Genomic DNA, 22,121 nt, shown 5'->3' with positions numbered 1-22,121 from the left:
AATGGGATATTTCCTTTCATTGTACTGTTTAATAATTAAAATGGAAGCTAATTTTTTTTTGTCAGAAATGTCATTTGGGTGAGGCTCTGCTGAGGAAGACTCAAAAACAGAAAAGTGAAATTTAAAACCTCTCTCTCTGCACAAAACAATAAGCTGCCAATATATTCCTCCTGGTTTGAAATTGACTGAGGCTGAGAGGGGGATGAGGAAAGTCTGATTAAAAAAAAACACTTGGTTTGAGATTTTATAGACTTTAAAACTTGACTCCATAGAACAACAAATAAACATTAGCCCCATCTGTACAAAGGGTGAACACGAATGTACACAAGCAGTATTGTGCATGCCTGTCTTAGACACTTGATGTTTCCAATCCACATGCACACAGTGATGCTGCACACAAGCATCCATGAGCATGCAAATCACTGACACGTGCATGCCACCCATTGGGTGTTGTGCTGAGCCAAGTTGGGGGGTGTGCATTAGTAGATGTGCATGTGTGTGGCCTTTTGAAAATCTGGGTATTTTTCATTTTAGAAAACAGACCTTTCCTTAACATATTAATTTTGCATCCATTCTCAGTTAATCTCAAACAGCAATGGACACACAAAAGTCCATTCAAGCAGTTAGAAAGATGGGGGTAATTTGAATGATGTGCTGAATCCACAGAACAGATAGAGATGAATTATGTCCTAATGATCTAATGATATTTATTCACTTACCTACGTGACTGATTCAGCCATACACAATCCAGAATTTATTAATAGCATTTTATGGATCACTTTGTTTACCGCACCCTCAGTCAAAATCCTACCTTTTCCCGACACTTTGCATGTCATAAGAACTAACTGTAAAGTTAACACAGTGTTCCATAATGCAGCCTAGCTAATGCAGCCAACGCAAAACAACATTTCAGCTTGAACAGACAGTAAATCTAGGCCCTGATCCAAAGCTCACTGAAATCACCGGGAAGAATCCCGCTGACTGCAATAGGCATTTGATCAGGCCCCTCCTTATTTTATTCATTGCCCCTCTTTGGTATTATAAAAGGACCGGGGCAGTTCTATATGTCACCATGAGGTGGCGATAGGAATGTCTGTATCCAGGAGAGCAATGATTTAAGAGGATGTATTCCAACAACCATACCTACAAAACCCCAGTATATGTGACCGTAGGGGAGGCACTGGAAGAAGTCAAGAATGCAAACCATGTTCCACAACAGTCCAGCAAACAAATTTGTTAACCAATGGCATTCTTACTTGTTCTGGAGCACTGGCATTTGCAGTGTAATGAGAAACCAGCGGTCGCTCCAGTTCCCTGTTCTTTCCCACACCAGAGGGGAGATACTGACTCCACCTGTCTCTTCCTGGACAGAGAATGAGATGGTGCCATTGTAACTGCCAAAAATATGCACTGAAAATTGGATCTGGAATAAAATAAGAGGAAAATAATGGCATCCTGTGGTGAAAGGAGGGTGGCAATTGAAAGGATGGATTGTCTTTAATAACCATGCAAACCAGCCTTTAAAATGAGAATCTTTATAGTTCATGTCATCTTCTGGCCTCTCCAGGATAGGTTCCAGACTGTTGTGTTTGGATCCAGCTGCTGAATCCCATGTGCTTCTAAGCCCTGCTGGGTCTGGGCAGTGACTGATCACTGTTTCTAGCTCTGAGTCTCTCAAGCGCACTCCCAGATGCAGTCCCCATATCTGACACTCTTCAAGGGCAATGGGACCCCACAGTCTGGCTGCCTGGAGCCCAGAACTAGTGCCCCAGCCTTCCCAAGCCCCCCGTTGCTTGGAGATGTTCTCTCAGACTCTACCTCACTATGGGAACTCTGGTTTCCCAATTACACCCCTCAGGGACAACATGCCAGTAAGATAAGGAAAAAGGCTTAACAAAAGAATTTCTTAACCACAGACACTTTTATTCTTAAACAGCACTAGGACTACAGATCTTAGGAAAACTAACTCCCAAATGCATTCTCCCTCAATGTGCGGACCACCACAATGAGTGCTAGGTTGGGTCTCAGTCCTTAGTCCAGATAGCTCCCCAGGCCTGCAGTGATGGAATGCCCCCACTCAAGAAGCAGCTCCCTTAAATAAATTCTCTCCTCTTTAGTCATGTGGTTAGGCCAGGCAACTGCAGCTCTTCCAGTCATGTGCTTAGACTGGGCGACCCCAACCCCCTCCTCAGAGACAGGTTTCTGTTAGGGTCAATTCAAAGTCAATGGCCCCTGTAGGCAACAAACCTATGGTTTCACTAGGGAAGACTGATTCAGAATTGATAGCCCTTGATGGCTTTCTCCTTGCTAGTCTCTTGAGGTGTCCCAACTCCCTGGCATAAGAACAAGAATAGACTGTTCTTAAGAACATAAGAACGGCCATAGTGGGTCAGACCAAAGGTCCATCTAGCTCAGTATCCTGTCTTCCAACAGTGGCCAATTCCAGGTGCTTCAGAGGAAATGAACAGAACAGGTAATCATCAAGTGATTGTCAGGATTTGACTGGTTTTCAACACCATCTGGATGTCTTAACCCAAGATGGAGGTTACAATGCAAAGTTAAGGTTACAAGGAAGATTACAATAAAAAATGGCGCTCCCAAAACAATATGAGTTTACAGTTTGACAAAGACATACCCCCATCATTGAAGGGGAATGGAGAAGGGGTACTCAAGGAACCTTCTCACATCTCCTCACAAGATAGAGGATCTGCTATTGTGTTTGCATCCCCTTTGACATGAACCACCTCCATATCATAATGGAGACTCTATTTTAGACTCTATTTTAGCAATTTGGCATTAAAGCCCGTCCCTTGGGAAACATGGTCCTTCCAAGTCTCATTAAAGATACTATATACGTCAAGGCAAATTCCTTCATCCCATATGTTCATACAGTAAATATCTCAATAACCAAACCAACATATAGTATTCATCCAACATCACAGAGCAGTTCCAAATCTGTCACATATCTGTTCCCCTTTCAGAGCACACCGGACGGATATACAGATGGAGTTCACATACACCCGCATTGCCCCAGAACTTCTGGGTTTGAAGCTGAGACTTGAACCTGCCACTTCCTCCTCCTTCTAGTCTGCTAGGGAGTGGGTGCTACTTCCTTCCTTAATGTGCCACCCACCAAAGATATATGCTGGGGTTTCTCTCCCACTGGAATAATGTACGAAGCACCCCCTTGAAAGGCTGGGTGGTCAAGAGAGACCTAACCCCCTGTGAAGCTGGTCTTAACCGAGCACTAACTCCTGAGCTCTGGTTATCCCATGTCAAGTGGGGAAGGGATTCAGGGCTCACCTGCTCTGGCATTCCTTCTCAGGATCTTGATTTCCACCTGTGGGCTGTGTGTATATGAAGAAACCATTTCCCTCCTCAGGGACTGTTTGCTCTCTCTGCTCCATCTCCATGAGGGTCAAGATCTGGGGTTTCCTGTGGTAACACCTCCCTTTCTAAGGTAAAGGGAGGCAGGGAACTTGTCTCCATGGCCACTGAATCTGCCCTCTTTGTGTCTGCACTTGATCCCGCCTGGCTCACTCCCCTCAGTAGGGAACTGAGCAGCCTTCCTCCCTTCTCCCAACACAGGTTCATTTGTGTTCTCACAGACACTCACCTCTTCTGTGAGTGATCAAAGTTGCCTATTCGCCATGTAGCACAACTGAACTCTGGCTCAAACTTTCAACATAATTTTCCCTAAAATATCAGATGGAATATCTTCTAATACTCCCTTACCACCAGAAACCCTTAGTGCTCCTGGGTATTTACAAGGATCTGTCCTACAGGCGGACAAATGGTTTTACTCTTGGAACTTGTAGCCACATCTGACTGCCTTCCAACACGTGATGAGATTTCAGCACATGGGGCTTCACAGCGGTGTGGGCCGTGCTGGTGTCCCTCTATCCCTGGAATGTCACTGCATTAACTTCGGCCTTCACCCCCCATTAGGAATCTGGTGTTTCTGTTCCCATGAATGAGGGTACAACGAGACATATGTTCTAATGCCTGAGACGTGAGCTCAGCCACATGTACACTATATGCCCCAAATGAGCTAGCTGTGTTACTCACTCCCTCCAATGGCCAAGTAGCAGATCCCCCACTCAGGCTGGATGATCTGTATGTTAGCCAGCTATGATGCATTGCCAGGCCCCTGGCATCTGAGCCCTGAGCAGTTTGCCTTGTTCTCTGACAATCAAAACACTGCAAATCTCTGAGATCTCTCTTTGGAAGTTAGGGATGCCACTTGACTGTGGTGGGATGCACCTGCCTGTCCATGCTTCGGGGTCTGATGGTTGGCTAGATGGGTTGTGTGGTCAGCCACTCTAATTTCCAATGTTCCCAGGCTGTTTGGCATACAGAGAGATAGGGAAGGTAGCCATCATACAGGAACAGGGACCTGTAAACTGCGGATTAGCTCCACAAGGATGCTAAAACTGAACAATATACCTGGTAGTCTCCACTGGCAAGACTGGCTGGCAGGCTGGCACTGTAAGCCCTGGCAACATCACCTGTCTGATTGCTGTCTGCTCGCAAGTACAGGAAGTGCCCTGTGAGCAGAACAATGAATTAGAAAAAAAATGGCGTCAGTTCATCCAGACAACAAGAAATCTTCGTTGATGGATGTTCGCGTACTGGATACCCACTGCCTGCTGATTAGAGAGGAAGCTTGTTTAAAAAAAAGTCTGGCGTTTTTCTTTTTCATGCATTTGTAAAATAACTTCACATCATTGTGCTGAAAGCTCTGTGACAGAAAGGCATGATTGAAGCCACATTAGGGGCATGGATCTCTCACGGCGGTAGTAAACTTAGATAAGTTGGTGCCCTGAAAACCTATGGAAAAATGGATTTTAGCAACATGGGAGCTGAAATCGCAAGACCTTCATTGGACCATCAGTGAGTGCACCTCCTACACCTTTCCATACAATGGCTTGTGGGCACAAGAACTGGAATTCACAGTGAGCTCCCCAACAACCAGTACTCCTACCACATTCTCTCCAGTGATCCTTGCTGGGAACGGCTTGGACTGAACTGCCTGTTTCTGGTCCCTTGTCCCCAGAAAGGAAGGTCTAGCTAGGTTCTTAGGAGAAAGAAAAGGACTAAGAGAGAGAGGACCAATGAAGCTGCAATCCTAGGGCCTATGTTACAAAAAGAATTGTGCTAACTCATGGTTCTAAGCCACAGCTAGGGCAGTGTTATCACAAGCATTTTCTATCCATGCAAGCAAGAGAAAAAACATGCTATACCATGAACACCCCTAATCTTGGCAAAGAACCTTGAACCAGGATGGGTTTTTTTGTAGCTGACCGTTGCTAGTTTTTAGCCCTAGTTCACAGAGGCTCTAGCCTCCCTGTGTGTTCCTTCCAAGCTGACTGATGTTCTTTTGGATCTTTTTAATATAGGTCTTTGAACCAGGACTGAAACCACACTGGGCTCAGTTTAAACACAGTCCTAGCTAATGCTGATGAATGCAAAGGTGATTTGGTGAGGTGGGCCAAAGAATTTTAAAACTATTTCCATAAAACATGTTTGAGACTAGCGAGAGAAAGTACGCCATGAGGAACATACCTCTGGTGGCTAGCAAGGCTGATCCCATGAATGGAGCTTCTTGTGTCATTTCTTCAAAGCCCCTGATGGACCAGGAGGGAGATGCAGTGTCATTCAATATCCAGCCACAGGGACCCTGCTCAAAAGAACAGTGTGCTTCTGCTGGGAGACTGTCTGCTGGAAAGGATTAGAAAAAATGGGGGTATTTCACACAGATCTGATTAGGGAGCATAAGAGCAAGAAAACTATAAAGTCACCAAGGTCACTTTCACTATGTTTCTCTAGGGAGCTACAAAGGTAATACCCTATAGTCTTCTACCATGAGAGAAGGTGGGTGAAGTAATATCTTGTATTGGATCAACTTCTGTTGGTGAAAGAGACAAGCTTTTGAGATTACACAGAGCTCTTCTTCAGGTCAACACTGCATATTAGTCTTCTACCAAGAAATGGCCAAATGGCTTATTAGTTTATTTTCATGTATAATAGTCACCCACCAAAAAGTCAATACTCATCACTTAGTAGTATGAGAGATACTGCTGTTATTTCTTATTCTAAGTGCAATGGAAAACTCTGTTTCCCGAGAACCCACCATGTGGTAACTGTTTGGTGACTGCTTTATGGGATACCAACAGATATCCCAGGGGTCCCCATGTCGTTTGTAAAGGTGGTAGAATGGCTGATTATAGTAACTGTGAGTAAATTTAGAACAAATAAAATGACACTTCCTCAGATGGCATATAGTCAGCCTATGGAATTCTCTGCCATGGTGCATGAGTAAATCACTGTATCTGCATTTTGAAAGGATAGTTTTCTGACCAATAACATTTGTGGTGATTCTAAGGATGGTCAGTGCTTCCATCTGATCGGGATAGGGTCTGGAAGGGATTTCTCCCCCAGTGAGACAGGTATAAAAAGAAGAGCTTTTGTCTTCCTCTGAAGTAGCAGGAACTGCGCCAGGAAGGATACCAGACTTGCTATTTTCCTCATCCCAGGAGTGTGTTCCGTATGGATATCCCAGGTCCAGGTACCCAGTTAAACTAGGTAGATAAAATATCTAAGTAATCGCTATATGTAATCAATTTAATTAATCTATTTCACTTTCTAAATTATTATTCTTCCTGATTGGCTGAATAGGTAGAAAAGAGTTTTTTAACAATATCAGTCTGGTTTGTAGCTTTGGGTATGCATTTTTTATTAAAATTGTTTTTATATGCACCTGGTGTGTGGGATAGGTGTATTTTATTATATAAATCAATACATACATACATACAGTGAGTGGTTAGGTTAATCCCAGGTGTCTACTTCTAATGGTATCTCAAGGGATATATTTCTTGACTAGTTATATCCTACTAGTAGTTGGTAGATGGTATAGTGACCCACAGAAATTTGTGGAGAAATACATCCTGACTATAGATTGGGTGGAACACCCTTTTTTAAGTGCTCACTGAGCCGTCTTGGCCGGTTGGCTTTGGGGTGGGGGTGGGGGTGGGGGTTTACTGATGCAATTGGGATGACAAATGATACCTCTAGGGGAATTCTGCCTCCCAAAATTAAAAATTCTGTGCACAATAATTTAAAATTCTGCATATTTTATTTGTCAAAATAACACAATATAATCACGCTCCTGCTGTCAGCAGCGAGCCCCAGCCACCCAGGGCTGACAGCGGAAGCCCCACTTGAATGTAACAGGTGTGGGTGGGAGTGCTGGGGGAAAATCACAAATTCTCTGTGAAAAAATAAAATTCTGTGGGGAAGATTAATTCTGTGCAAATTCCACATTGTGCTATGGCACAGAATTCCAGCAGGACTAAAATGAGGAACGACTGAAGGAACCCATTAAGGGAGCAAGTTTCTTTCTCACCACATATGGCCTCTTCATCCTCTTTGGTAGGGCAATCACTGTGAAAATCACAGACCTGCAGGTGGCTGACACAGCCCCCACGTGGGCACGGGAAAGTGGAGCCCTTGTTGGATGTGGAAAGATCCCTGCTTTCTTTTTCTAAAGGGTACAAAGCAAGAAGACCAGAGAGAGGAGTCAGCAGAAGGTCTAGAGCAGGGCTTTGGTTTGGATGGTTCCTCAGTCACAGTCATGCTCCTTCCCCCTTGCTACATTATAAAGACAATCAGTCCATATAATAAAATAAAATAATAATAAAATAATAATAATAATAATAAATACTCATTTAATTTCAATGTTTGTGCCAGAAAGTCTCTGAGCCTGTAACAAAATGTAGCTGAAAAAGCAATGTGGTTGAGTGAACAATCAGTAGAACTAGCCTGCAAATGAATCAAACCTGCACCTCCTTAGTAATAATACATAAACATCTTACAGCCCACCCTAAACCAAACATTAATCTACAGGCAAAGGGGGGCAGCATTCTAAAGGTGCAGACCCTGCACTGAGAAGGCCCTGCTCCCTATTCTCTCAAGACTGTGTCACGGAACTGTCAGCAGTTCCAGTGAAGTTGTTCCCAGATGTTGCTAAAGATAGTCCCCCGATAGACTCTATATCATTTAAGGCTTTCAATAAATGTGAGACCTTGAAATGCATTCCCTGGATAATAGATGATCTTTATAGCTAGTAGATTTAGCACTGGTTTCAAAAGATTCCCTTAGGGCACTCGGGTTATCAAATGGACCTGATTTATTGTGTTCTTTCCCAATTCCCTCCCACCATCTCCCCACACTTCTTTGTACTTGCATGAAATTCAAAACCACAGCCATGTGTATAAATTATCCTCTCTGGCTTAAATCACTCAAGTTCCCTGCCACAGTGGGGGTTTTATTTTTTGCACACAACACTTTGCACACATAAAACACATAAATGATGCAACAGTCAAGAAGATTATATCCAAAATTTAGATTTTGTTTAAAAAACCTAAAGTAAATTAAACAGAAAAAACTAATAGGATCAGAACATTTTAAAAAGTCAGTGAAAACAGTATTTTGTTGGATATTTGTAAATTTAAAGCTCTTTCTGCAGTTTGCAAGCCAGAACCAACAGCATGATGCTAGTGCATGAGAACCATAAAATGAAGCTGAATATGGCCCTGATCCTGCGTACTGCTTTGAGCAAATGGACCCCTGCACCTGTAAGGAGCAACACTGAGGTCAGTGAGGCTCTACACAGGTTCAGGGGTCTGTCTGCATGCAGCACTTAGTAGGATCAGGGCCTATAACTACAAGGTGAAACTGCCCAGGCTAGTTTCATTGCCAAACTGAATGAACTACATGAAGTAAAAAGCAGCATACATGGTGAAAAACAAACTAGATTCTAATTGTTCTTTTTTTAATAATCTGAGACAGAGGTTCTTAACTCGGAAGTGCCAAACAGGTTTCACGTAGACATGACCACCCTCCTTTGCTTTATGACTATATGGTGGAGGGGGTCAGGAAGCAGTAAAAACCTTTTTCTGTCGGAACATAGGGTCACAGTGTGGAAAAGATTGGGAAGTACTGCTCTCATGTATTAGTGGCACAGGTAAAGGTTTTTAATCTCAACAATGGCCCTTTAAGTACAGAAAAAAAAATCAAACCTTTATAAACAACATAGACAATTTTTTAGAACGATTCATGTGTGCTTCTAGGGCAGCGGTGGGCAAACTTTTTGGCCTGAGGGCCACATCGGGGTTCCAAAAATATATGGAGGGCCGGGTAGGGAAGGCTGTGCCTCCCCAAACAGCCTGGCCCCCACCCCCATTCACCCCCTCCCACTTCTCGCCCCCTGACTGCCCCCCTCAGAACCTCCTATCCATCCAAACCCCCCTGCTCCTTGTCCCCTGACTGCCCCCTCCTGGGACCCCCCACCCTTAACCGTCCCCCCGGGACCCCACCCCTATCCAACCCGCCCTCTAAAGCCCCTTCCGGAATGCGGCCCTGTGAACAGGGGTGGAGGACTCAGGAGAAGCAGGGGCAGCCACGCAGTTGGAGAGAAGCGGCAGTTTCCCCTTCAAAACGCCACTTCTTTCCGGCCGGCTGTGCGGCCACGCTGTGCTCCTCCCGAGTCCTCCAGCCGGCGTTCGCCGTGCTCCTGACACCCATACCTCCCGCCTGCTCCCCTGAGGCTGCAGATGAGTCTCCCACCCTGCTCTCCCCTGCCCCCACAGTGCAGCCCCCCCCCATGGGAGGTGCGCCACTGCTGAGCTTCCTGAGTGCCAGGCCCTGGGGCCCCCTGTTGTTGGGAGGCCCCGTGCCAGGGCACCCTGTGTTTACTGGTAAATCCGCCCCTGAGCTGCGCCGCCTGGCCGGAGCCAGCCACGACGCCCAGAGCGCTGCCCAGCGGGAACTCGCAGCCCCACCGCCCAGAGCGCTGGTGGCACGGCGAGCTGAGGCTGCAGGCGAGGGGGGACAGCAGGGGAGGGGCCAGGGGCTAGCCTCCCTGGCCGGGAGCACAAGGGCCGGGCAGGATGGTCCCACGGGCCGGATGTGGCCTGCGGGTGAGCTAAACCACCCCCTGATGAGCAGCATTAGCTATGTTGGTGAGAGAGCTTCTCCTGCCAACATAGTGCTGTCCACACCAGCACTTTTGTCGGTAAAACTTATGTCTGTCAGGGGTGTGAAAAAAAAAACTTTTGCCAACAAAAGTGCTAGTGTAGACAAAGGTGCCGGTGTAGGCTGGGTGAGGTAATATCTTTTATTGGACCAGTTTCTGTTGGCGAGACAGACAAGCTTTTGATCTACACAGAGCTCTTCCTCAGATCAGGAAAGGTACTAAGAGCGTCCCAGCTAATTACAAGATTGAACAGATAGTTTAGCAAAAATAGTTACCACATATTCTGAGGGACCATAAAAGGTGAAGTGGCACATTAAAACCCCTGTAGTCTTTAGGACAAAAAGCAGGGTTAGTGGATTACAGATTGTTGTAATAAGCCATAAGTCCAGTGTCATTCTGAAGACCATGGTTTTTAGTGTCTAGCAAAATTATGAAGTTATGTTCCCAGGCCTGTCTTCTGAAAGTGTTGTGCAGGTTTCCTTTGAGGATGGGGACTGATAGGGCAGATATAGAATGATCGCTTTGTGAAAAGTGTTCACCTTACCACTGATATGATGTTTTTGTCTTTTATTATTTCCCTGGGTGAGTTCATTCGAGAGCATAGTGATTGTCTGGTTTCACCCACATAGCTGTTATTGGGGCAGTTAGTGCAATGGATGAGGTTCACCACATGTTGTGATAGGCATGCATGGGACCCCGGGATCTTGAAAGGTGTCTGCAGGTTTTTCATCTGTAGTTCTGGCAGGGTCTGGTGCTGCTTTGAGTTGGTGGGTCCTGCTCTGTGTGGAGCTTGCTTCTGATGATGAGTTTGGAGAGGTTGGGAGGTTGTTTGAAGGCCAGAAGAGTGGGTTTATGAAAAATTTCTTTCAGGATGGATTCACCATCAAGTATGGGTTGTAATGGTTTCATGACTCTATGGGTTTTAGCATGGGGTGGTAGGTGACAACTAGGGGTATGCGGTCGGAGGGAGTTATTGTGGCCTTCTCCTAGATCATACTCAACAATTTTAGGCAGTGTCCTTTTTTCATTTCCAGCTCCATTTATTTAGATTTTCCAGCTCTTACTAGATGTGTTGGAACCTACCATGGAAGCAGTCCCTGAACTGCAAGGAGCCCAATGCCAATAGCCCAGCCCCTTGTGCTCCACAGGTTGAATACAGCAGGGAGATCTCAAAAGGCCTCTCCACTTCACCGATCTGAGCCATGAGTACTTTCCACTTGACCCTATAACAAGACAACAAACAGCAATCACACACATATTGTGCACCTGGGTACTTCACCTACTTAGGCACCTTTGTAAACCCCACTAGGTGCCTATTTACATCATGAGGCACCTAAATACCTTTAAATATCTGGCCCAGGATGCTGACTCCCTTCCTTGTTTCTAGCTGCTAAATCGCTTTAAAAGGCAGCTAAAAATACATAAAATACATTCCTAATATTACATTTCCATGCAAGAAGTTGCTGTGCTAGTCACCAAGATGTTATGTCATTGTCAAAGGTCTGTTGGATCACAAAAGGATGGGAAGGTGGTCTACACCATGGTGAATCGGAGGTTTGCACAAGACACTCCATGAAGATGTGGTGCATACTATGAAAACATGAGAGCCCCTGTTATAAGCACATAAAATTGTGTAGAAATGTCAGCAGCTTTAAATGTTTATGGCCTTTCCCATTTACGTCAGCCTGTGTTAACTGATTATCTACCTAATTCATTGCCAGTGTTTGACATCAACCACACACCCTTTCTCTGTCAGAGGATGCTGCTATCCTTCCCCATCTTCTCTCCCCCACCATCCCTTTGGAGGTTCACCTGCCCCTAATCAAAACCAGCGCAGCCCTCAACCTTCTCAGAAGATGAAAATATTTCCCCTTTTCACACTTTTGGCATTTCAGGCAGAATTATAGCTTTCCCAAGATTGTAATATCATTTCATTCCGTTTCAGAAATCTCCAGCTCTGAAGCACAACTCTGTTACATCTGCCACAGAGCTAAGTAACCAAGAGCCTCCAGCAATGAGATGTGATTGTTTTACTGATTATTATATTACAGTGTAGCCTTCAGGAATCTTCAGCACTAAGCTAGAAATACATTTATCTCTGCCACAACACCACACAAAATCCAAGACCATTCAGCTCTGGACCACAGCACCACCATTTCCATTATATTACCTGGTATACTATAGCCACCATGTTCCTCCAGCACAGACACGCAGCTTTGTTACCTCCACTGTAACACAGCACATTGCCCACATTCTCCAACTGAGTCACAACTGCATCATCACACCAGAGCAGCCAGGAACCTCTAATACTCAGTCACAGTCACATTACCACCATTCTGTATTGCAGCAGATCATCGAAGAACCTCCAGCACGGACTCATGACTTCATGACCTCCCTTATACATTATAGTACTGTATCCAACAAGCTCCAGCACTGAGACTTGACTCCATTAATTCCACAGTACAGTATGACAGCACAGCACCTAGAAACTGCAAGTGATATGTAGCTTTGCATCACCCAGAATGCTTACATGTACACCTTGTTACCAAGGAGCACTGCCCAGGTATTCCCTAGGGCAGCTGTTTTCTGACACACACACTCAGGTCCAAAGTCCAACTGCAGCAAGTTCTCTAAATGCATAAATATTGCACTATCTTTGCTTGGTCCTGGTATCCAAACAGGGCCTATTCAGAGCCAATTTAATTTTCTTAATGGAATCAGGAACGAAACCTTTAGTATATACAGCAGAAGATGGATCATTGAAGCTGGCTTTCAGATAAGCCCAGCCTGGCAATACCTTTACTATCGATTTTACGTCAGGCTAGAGCTCAGTAACCTGGTTAATATTACTACACTTACAGATCATACAGACATTGAAACTGCTGTGTACACTCTTAGGGGCTCTCAGAGCCTGACATGTCTCTGGGCAATTTGCAAGGAAAGAATAAGAGTATGAACCTGCAAACAACTTGATGTTTAATTCAAGATAATTCAGTATGCATTGTGTGGCCCTAGTAATTTCTATTGTTCATCAATATTCTTAGCACTAGGAGGCTTGCAGACTCTCTGTCTCCCTCTGTTGAACAAAGCCCTTTCCCCCCAATTCTGACCAGTCCCCTCTACTCAATGCCTCACTATCTCCAACAAAGAGAACTGCTGTTGAATTTCCAGGAACAATATTTAAGAGTCTGCTTTATTAAGAATGATGAGTTCAACTACATGAGCAGGAGAGTTGGAATGTTCTCTAAGCGAGAGGGATAGATTCTGACACAGATGTGACACTATGCTAAATCAGAGAACACCTGAAGTAGAAGCATTATATCAGCTATTTCATTTCTCTGGTGGCTGGTGTGAAAAAGGCAGCTAGGAGACTAAGGGAGTTAGCCAGCTGGTGAGTATCTGTACTTCTGTCTTATTGCTAATGATTAATTTTGGGGGGCAAAAAAGGAGAAACTTTTGTGTGCTGGGAACTTGCCTCCGAGTTTGGGAGGGCTCCAGGCTGCTTTGCTGTGTTTGGTGTGTGCACATTGAAGTTTGGTTGCTGACTGTCTGGGCTAGATCACCCTGCAGTTAGGTGAATAAGTGCCTGACTCCTAGCAGGGCTCTAGCGGGACTCTTTTAAGGGCCCTAGAAAGGCTCTTTGATATGACAACAGAGCAGTTTTTTTGAATAGGCTAATGATTACAGGTGGCTGAGGGAGAGGGGGTAAGTCACCTATTCCAGCTGTGTGTGGGGCTCAGGCTTTGAAAACCATGCAGACTCCCACCTGAGAGATTAAAGGAGTGAGCCAGCTGAGTTTAGCAGCAGAGGAAGGCAGGGAGGTAGGGTTTGTTTCAACTTACAGGTACTCTGCAAGGAAGAACCTGCAATGGGAGGAAAACGGCACATTGCCAAAAGCACTCCTTGTTCTGCCTCTGCCTGCACCTGTGGGGGCCCTGGCTAGACAGGCATTCTGGCCCTGGAGGCTTCTACCCAGACACTGGTCTTGACTTGCTGGACATGTGTCCTGCATGTCCCTGATGAAGAAAGCCAGGCAGGGGAAACCAGCTGGTGTAGAGAGGTGCCTGTTGGTAGAATCCCTCAGGAAGTAGGTAAGAAAGCTGCAGGAGGAGATGGCTCATTGGTATAGCATCCAGGAGCAGGAGGACTTCACCAATAGGATGCAGATGGAGACATCCAGGATGGAGGATGCTAGCCAGCTACAGATGGCTACAGCAGCCCCCAGTGGGGAAGGAGACCCAGCTGTTCTAAGGGGAGGAGACTGGTTGCTGGCCACCTCGAGCTGTAGGCAGCACTTCATCGATCCAGTTCCCCATTGCAACAAGGTCAAGAACTGGCACTGGAAAAAGGAGGTGAGGAGCAGACCACAGTGGCTGAAGAAGAGGAGCCACCTGCCCCCAAGTCCAGGAGACTCATGGTCACCACAAGCAAGAGGAAGAGACACAAGTGATGTATTAAGAACTCCCTTCTGAATGGGATAGAGGCATCCATCTGCTGACCTGACTTGATGTCCTTACAGGTGTGCTGCCTGCCTGAAACCTGCATCCAAGACATTACATAAAGGCTGCTAAAGCCCATCTGTTCTTCTTACCACTATCCCATGCTGCTCATTCACATGGCACTAATGATACTGTCAAATATAAACCTGAGCAGATCAACAGTGATTACAGGGCTCTGGGAGCAAGGGTGAAGGAGTCAGGGGTGCTGGTGGTGTTTTTTTCAATCCTTCCAGTTGAGAGTAAGGGCCCAAGCAGGGACAATGACATCCTTGAGATGACCAGTTGGCTGCACAGATGGGTATCAATGGGAGAGCTTTGGCTTCCTCGACCCTAAGATGCTGTTCCAGAAAGGAGGACTGCTAGGAAGAAATGGGGTCCACCTGACTACAAAGGGGAAGAGCATCTTTGCACACTGACTCTCCAATCTAGTAAGGAGGATTTTAATTTAGGTTAAAAGAAGGCAGGTGGCAAAAGCCCACAAGTAAGTATTAAAAAAAGGTGGAATGAACAGAGAACTAAGTGTTGGGGGGTAAATGGAAAATTACAATTGGGCTGTAGGAGCCACAAGAGGGATAACAGTGATGGAATCTGCTCATCATCTTAGATATCTATACATAAATGCAAGGCACATCGGGAATAAACAGGAAGTACTGGAATTATTCGTACATGAGCTAAATTATGACTTAATTGGAATCACAGAGACTTGGGATAAATCTCATGACTGGGATATTGGTAGAGTGGGGATAGCTTGTTCAGAAAAGACAGGCAGGGAAAAAAGGGAGGACATATTGCATTATGTATCAAGAATATATACACTTGTTCTGAGGTGCAGAAGGAGGTCAGAGGCAGAAGAGCTGACAGTATCTGGGTGAAGAAAAAGGGTAAAAATCAGGGACAGTATCAAACCACCAAATTAGGAAGAGGCGAGGATGAGGAGATGGAACAATTAACAGAAATAACCAAAACACAAGACCCAATGTTAATGGGGGGGGGTGTCTTTAACTACCCAGACATCTGTTGGAAAAGTAATATGGCAAAACACAAAATGTTTTTGGAATGTACTGGGGGCTACTTTTTGTTTCAGAAGATGGAGGAAGTAACCAGAGGGACAGCCATTTTAGATTTGATTCTGACTAACAGGGAGGAATTGATTGTGAATCTGAAGGTTGAAGGCAGTTTGGGTGAAAGTAATCATGAAATAACAGACTTCATGATTCTACGGAAAGGAAGGAGGGGAGCAGCAGAATAAGGACAATGGCCTTCAAAAAAGCAGCCTTTAACAATCTCAGAAAACAGGTAGGTAAGGCTCCATGAAAAGCAAAGCAAAGTGAAAAAGGAGTTCAGGAAAGCTGGCAGTTTCACAAAGAAACAACATTAAAGGAACAACAGCTATCTATCCTGATGTGAAGAAAAGATAGGAAGAATTGTAAGAGGCTGATATGGCTCCACCAGGAGCTCTTTTAATTACCTGAAAATCAAAAAGGAATCCTACAAAAAATGGAAATGGACAAATTGCTAAGGATGATTACAAAAGAATAGCACAAGCATGTAGGGACAAAATCAGAAAGGCTAAGGCACAAAATGAGTTACACCAAAAAAGGGACAAAAAAGGCAGTAAGGAGAGGTTCTATACATACATTAGGAGCAAGAGAAAGACTAAGGAAAAGGCCGGGGTGAAGGAGTTGGTGGCGCAGGTGGTGTTTTCATCCTTTATTTGGCAAGGAAGGGAAGCTAATAATGGGCAACATTAAGAAGGCTGAAGTGTTAAATGCCTAATTTTGCTTCAGTCTTCACTAAAAAGGTAAATTGTGACCAGATACTTACCACAATTAATATTAACAACAAAAGGGAAAGAACACAATGCAAAATAGGGAAAGAACAGGATAAAGAACATTTAGGAAAGTTGGATGTATTCAAGTCAGCAGGGCCTGATGAAATTCACCTTAGCATATTTAAGGAACTAGCTGAAGCAATCACAGAACCATTAGCAATTTTCTTTGAGAACTCATGGACAGTGGATGAGTTCCCAGAGGGCTTGAGAAGGGCTAACATAGTGCCTATTTTTAAAAATGGGAATAAAGAGGAACCGTGGAATTCTAGACCAATCAGCCTAACTTTGATACCTGGAAAGACATTGGAACAAATTATTAAACAATCAGTCTGTGAACATCTAGAGGATGATACAGCTATAAATAATAGCTAATGTAGATTTGTCAAGAACAAATAATACCAAACCAAACTAATTTCCTTCTTGGACAGGGTTACTGGCCTACTGAATAGGGGAGAAGCAGTAGATATGGTATATCTTGATTTTAGTAAGGCTTTTGACAGAGTCCCACATGACATTCTCATAAGCAAACCAAGAAGAGAGTCCAGAGGAAAGCAACAAGGAATGATGAAAGGTTTAGAAAATTTAGCCTATGAGGAAAGATTTAAAAAACTGGGCATGTTTAGTACTGAGAAAAGCAAATTGAGGAGGGAATTGATAACAGACTTCAGATATGTTAAGGGCTGTTATAAAGACAATGATCATCAATTGTTCTCCATGTCCACTGAAGGTAGGACAAGAAATAATGGGCTTAATCTGAAGCAAAGGAGATGTAGGTTAGATATTAGGAAAAACTTTCTAACTATAAGGAGAGTTAAGTAATGGAATAGGCTTCCTAAAGAGGTTGTGGAATGCCACCATTGGAGGTTTTTAAGAGCAGGTTAGACAAACACCTGTCAGGGATCGTCTAGGTATACTTAGCCCTACCTCAGCACAGGTGATTGGATTAGATGATCTCTCGAGCTCTTTTCCAGTCCTACATTTCTATGATTCTAAGATTGCTTCAGGACTTCAGAATTTATTCAGAGATTACCTAAAGTATGAGAGGCTCTCTAGATAAAGATGTCAAACATCAATCCATCTCAGGCTCAGATTTGTCTCCTCTTAGGAATTGTACCCAAAGTCCATTTCAGAGAGGCACAGAAATCCAAGTTCCATTTCTTCTCCTGGCAGGGATTATAGCACAGAGATCCAGTTCTAGCTCATTTCCTCTCTGAGGCTACACCCAGGATCCATTCCAGGTTGCCACTGATTTAATCTCCTTGTTACAAGTGAACTAAGAGATTGAGGGAGGTTTCTCCGTATCTGATCCTAGGGCAGACTTTGTTATCGGATGGGTTTCATTTTGGACAGTTTCCATTAAGTGGCAGACTGGATTGTGTTGACCCAGATGACCAGGATGTAATAGATTCTAGGTATATTGGTGGCACCAACCCGAGATAAGCCTTATTTCAGTAGCAGAGAGCTCTTACTGATGTGGATTATGAACCTGCTTCTACAGTCCTGCAATTTACATTCACACACGTAGAGCAAGACCCAGCATCTAACTCTAACAGTAACTTCTGATATCTGAGTGAGGATTATTAGCCCTTTAGCTGGTGTTGATCAATAATCAGGAATATGGGACTCGCTATACTAGAACAAACAAGTGATTTGTTTGCTCTGGTACCTTGCGTCCCACTGTGGCCAATGCCTAGTATTTTAGAGGAAGGAGGAAAAAATGAACACAATACACCTGGATATTTTAGCATTACCATACCATTGAAGAGAAAAGCACTTCCTGTCCCCAGGTAGTGGTCATCTTGTCCCCTGAAGAATGAGGATTAGCAGCTCCTCTTCATTCTAGATAGTGCAACTACAGATGCTATTTTAGGGTTTTCACCTATCCTGTTAAATTTAGACCAGGGGCTTTGATGTTTGGTTTGTTCCAGCCATCTCTCTTCACCATTTTTTCACCAGAAAGCTTTTACCAGAGACTGATCTGAACTGTGGGTATGACAGACAGAACAGCAGCTTCAGCACTACCAATCCGAGGATGGTTCACTGATCCAAGAGCTGAGCACCAATCAGAAAAGCACCTCCTTCTCATGCATAAAACACAAATGTAGGACAGAGCAGAATCCTAGGGAAAAAGCACTGTTGATGAATTCAGAAGGAAGAGCTGAATATTATAGGAGACCTCCAGAATCAGAAAGAGAACAACACAGTGAAGTGTTCTGTCTGGAATTGGGGATTGGGTATGGCTTGACAACAGGGGGGGAGGATTATGGGGAAGGGCTGAGGTAGGCTTTTCTTTGGTTTCTGCCCACCTGAAAAGGTAGGAGTGCTAATTTTTTCTTCATATAAATTACTAATCATCCCTCAACAATATCATGTGGTAATGAGCTCCATAGGTTAATGATATGCTGCACATAGGCTTTATCCCTACACTCTCATTTGCTCATTATACTTCCTGTTCTACTCCTAACAGTACAGTATTTTTTAGAAGTGGACAAATACATTTAAAAATCCCAAACCATCCAAAAATCCAATTACTTCAGGCTGGTCTTCCTGTCATTTCACAGCACAAGACCTTCAGATATAAAAGAGAAAGCTGGTCTTGGGCCATGTACCTGCCATAGAGAAGCTAGATCTCTATGCAACAGTGACTCTTATTTGTTCTGCTACACACACTAAACTAGGTTTCCTTTGTCCACCCTGGACTTGTATAGAGACTTTTAAAATCAATCCATTGTAAAAGAAAAAGAAAGGAATCTCATTTTTTCCAAGGGTCCCTAATTCCAACCCCTTGTTTTCCCTACTTCCACATATTTTAAACATGACTGAAGTATATTACATATTTTAGATGTCTTTAAAACTAAGCCCCTGACCACCTATGATTGTTACAGGTCCCTTTCAGCTTTTCGCTCCTTTCATGAAAGCAAAGGTATTAACCCAATGTCCTGACAAATTTCCATTGAGCAAATTAGGTTCTACCTACTTAAATTCCACTGTAATTTTAATTAGAGAGAATGAACTTAACTTCATATCCTAAAGCTGTTGTGGCAGTCTTCAGGTAGGCTATTAAATAGCTGCTATTTTCCATTCCAGAGATAGCCGCATGTCAGTGATGGGTGAAGTGATCACTATTGATACTGAACAGCTAGGTACTTGTGAGGAGCACTCAATCAATCAATAATAGGCAGAAATGGACCTGTGAATCTAGCTGCCTCAGCCAGCAGAGACTAGTCACATGCCTGAAGTGGCATGGGCAGTCGTTGGGGGTAAGAATGACATCAGAAGACAACTTTTTCCCTGCTACACTGGCAAGGAGACATCTGGAGGGGGAAGGGCCCACCTAGAAAGGAAGTGAGCAAGAACTGAAAATAGGAGAAGAAGGGATTTGAGGTTAAGAATTAAATTTTACTTTGCTCACCAGAACAGGAGTCTTGGCTGGGTATCTCTATAGCAACAAAAGGTGGTGCCAGGGAATTCAAGGAAAACAAGAGCAAGGATCTGTTGGTGGAATTCTCAATGGGAGCCAATCAGGTTATATAAACAAAGAGCTTACAGTGTACTTAACTCATGCCCCTCAAAGGCAGGTAGAAGGAAAGGACAGCAAGCACAAGGATGATTGCCAATAAACAGTCATGTGGGCTCCCCTCCCTCTCTTTCTCTGTTAGAACTCCGTCTCCCTGTTGCACTTCAAAGCACCCTCTTGGTTCCCATCTCATGTGCATTCTGACACATCCAGGAATGAAAAAGTAACCATGGGGAAGACCAAAGTAAGGAACATCCAGGCTAAGGTTTGGTATTGCCTGATTTTCTTATCTGCGTTCTCTTCCTCTCTCTTTCTATGCTATCTCTTCTACCCTGCCCAGAGTTTTACAGATTGACCAGAAGCAAATACCCCTGAACTCTGGAAAAGTCTGGATCAGCACTGGGAACTGAACGTTGTGACTTAGGCTCTACTGTTATACCTAGCTCTTCCACCCAGGGAGGCATCTCAGAAAGGAGCAGCCTTTGAAAAGAAAGAAGATGACCAAAGCATGGCCAAAGCATTAGGGGCCAGATGCTTGGTTCCAGTAAAGCCACTGTTGAACCCTCTAGCATTGTGAAGGAGCCAGAAAACTGGCCTAACCAGTTACCAGATGATTCTCACAGCACATGGGGAGCCTTTGGGTGATGGACAGCTGATGAGTGGCTCTATAGATGTTCAACAATTTGGGGATGAGGCCTGAACCGTGTGGGACATTTTGCATTTTGGAGGTGGAGGAATAGCGACCCCATTGTACTTGATCTGTGAGAAAGGACTTGTGGCCTTTCAGGGCATTTCTATTCACCCTGGAAGTTTCTTGGTGGTGATGACTGATGGTATCAACTGCTGCTGATGGGATGAGTATGGATGTATTTCCTTTAACTATGGAGACTGTTTTTTGGGTAACACGCCCTCTGCCAAAAGTTCACCCACACCAACAGTGGCTGAGGAGTATGCTGCCGGAGTATCAGACTGCTTGCTCTGCCCGCGAATGTGCACTGACAATCCTTTTCAAGCAGATACTGGTGGTAAGAATGGGGAAGAATGATGATAGTTAAAACTACGCCAAACCATGTGAAATTTAGCTCTTGTGACCAGGATAACCCATGACATTGCTTAGAGAAATCGGCCCATTACTGAAGGAGCATTTTGGACTCAGTAGATTTGAGGCCTATAATCTCAGCAACAGTAAGTGAATCAGATGAAATAGGGGCATCGTTACCCTACTGAAGGTTTGGGAGGAAGTTAATAAATGAAATTAATAGGCAGCAAGTTTAAAACAAACAAAAGGAAGTATTTCTTCACACAATGCACAGTCAACCTGTGAAACTCCTTGCCAGAGGATGTTGTGAAGGCTAAGACTATAACAGAGTTCAAAAAAGAACTAGATAAATTCATGGAAGATAGGTCCATCAATGGCTATTAGCCAGGATGGGCAGGGATAATGTCCATAGCCAGAAGCTGGGAATGGGCAACAGGAGATGGATCACTTGATGATTACCTGTTCTGTTCATTCCCTCTGGGGCATCTGGCACTGGCCACTGTCGGAAGACAGGAGAAGACAGGGCTAGATGGACCTTTAGTCTGACCCAGTATGGGCCATTCTTATGTAAGTGTAACCCACTGGTCAAGTGTATGTTATACATTCTCTTCTGTGTCTTATCCCCAAAGGATGAGAGTCTGTTACAGCCAGCAGCTCTGGAGGCTACTTCTTTAGATCATGCTGTGGCGACTCATGCGTTTAGCTCTGGAGGTTCTCAGTTCAGTCCTCAGAGTTGGCCATCACAGAATCAGTGACTTTGGGGAGAGAGAAGTGGAGCAGACTTTGCTAGAAGCAATGCCCTAAGGGAACTGCCCCTCAGGCAACATTTAAATAGCTGCAGGTAGCTAGCCTTACCAGGTGTTCTCCTCTTGCCCAGCTCTCAGAGGGATGATTATGTTCCGGTTTGTCTCCACATGTCGGATTTCAACTGTGAATCCCTGAAGAGCAGGAGCAGTGCCCTGTGAATATATGGCCAACTCCAGCAAGCAGGACTCCACGCTCCATGGCAGGATGGGGCTATGCAGACTGAACTCACATCTATCCAAGAACCTGCTGGTGTTTAGGAGGAGAATGTCCCCTGAAGGAAAGAAGGGAAGAGTACAAGGGGAGAAGACAAGAAAAGAAGAAACAAGAGGAAAGAGGGATTGAAAGAAGCAGTGGTGAAAAAGGAGAGGAGAAGAAAAGACAAGAAAAAAGTA

At 44.4% G+C, this 22,121-nt stretch overlaps 1 protein-coding gene across 1 annotated transcript in view; it reads right to left on the bottom strand.

Annotated features, from left to right (window-relative positions):
- LTK (leukocyte receptor tyrosine kinase) overlaps positions 1-22,121 on the bottom strand; it is a 167,558-nt gene that overhangs the window by 71,580 nt on the left and 73,857 nt on the right. Inside the window, exons 4-9 of the mRNA XM_073348710.1 lie at positions 21,778-22,000; positions 11,120-11,259; positions 7,406-7,543; positions 5,566-5,721; positions 4,447-4,547; positions 1,257-1,423 (exon numbers count right to left, since the gene is read on the bottom strand). Of these exons, the coding sequence (XP_073204811.1) occupies positions 1,257-1,423; positions 4,447-4,547; positions 5,566-5,721; positions 7,406-7,543; positions 11,120-11,259; positions 21,778-22,000 (925 nt within the window). The remainder of the gene's footprint in view (positions 1-1,256; positions 1,424-4,446; positions 4,548-5,565; positions 5,722-7,405; positions 7,544-11,119; positions 11,260-21,777; positions 22,001-22,121) is intronic.

The sequence above is a fragment of the Lepidochelys kempii genome, chromosome 6, assembly GCF_965140265.1.
Source record: "Lepidochelys kempii isolate rLepKem1 chromosome 6, rLepKem1.hap2, whole genome shotgun sequence".
NCBI lineage: Eukaryota > Metazoa > Chordata > Testudines > Cheloniidae > Lepidochelys > Lepidochelys kempii.
Note: the sequence above shows the minus strand (reverse complement) of the source record. Positions and strands in the feature narration are given on the sequence as shown.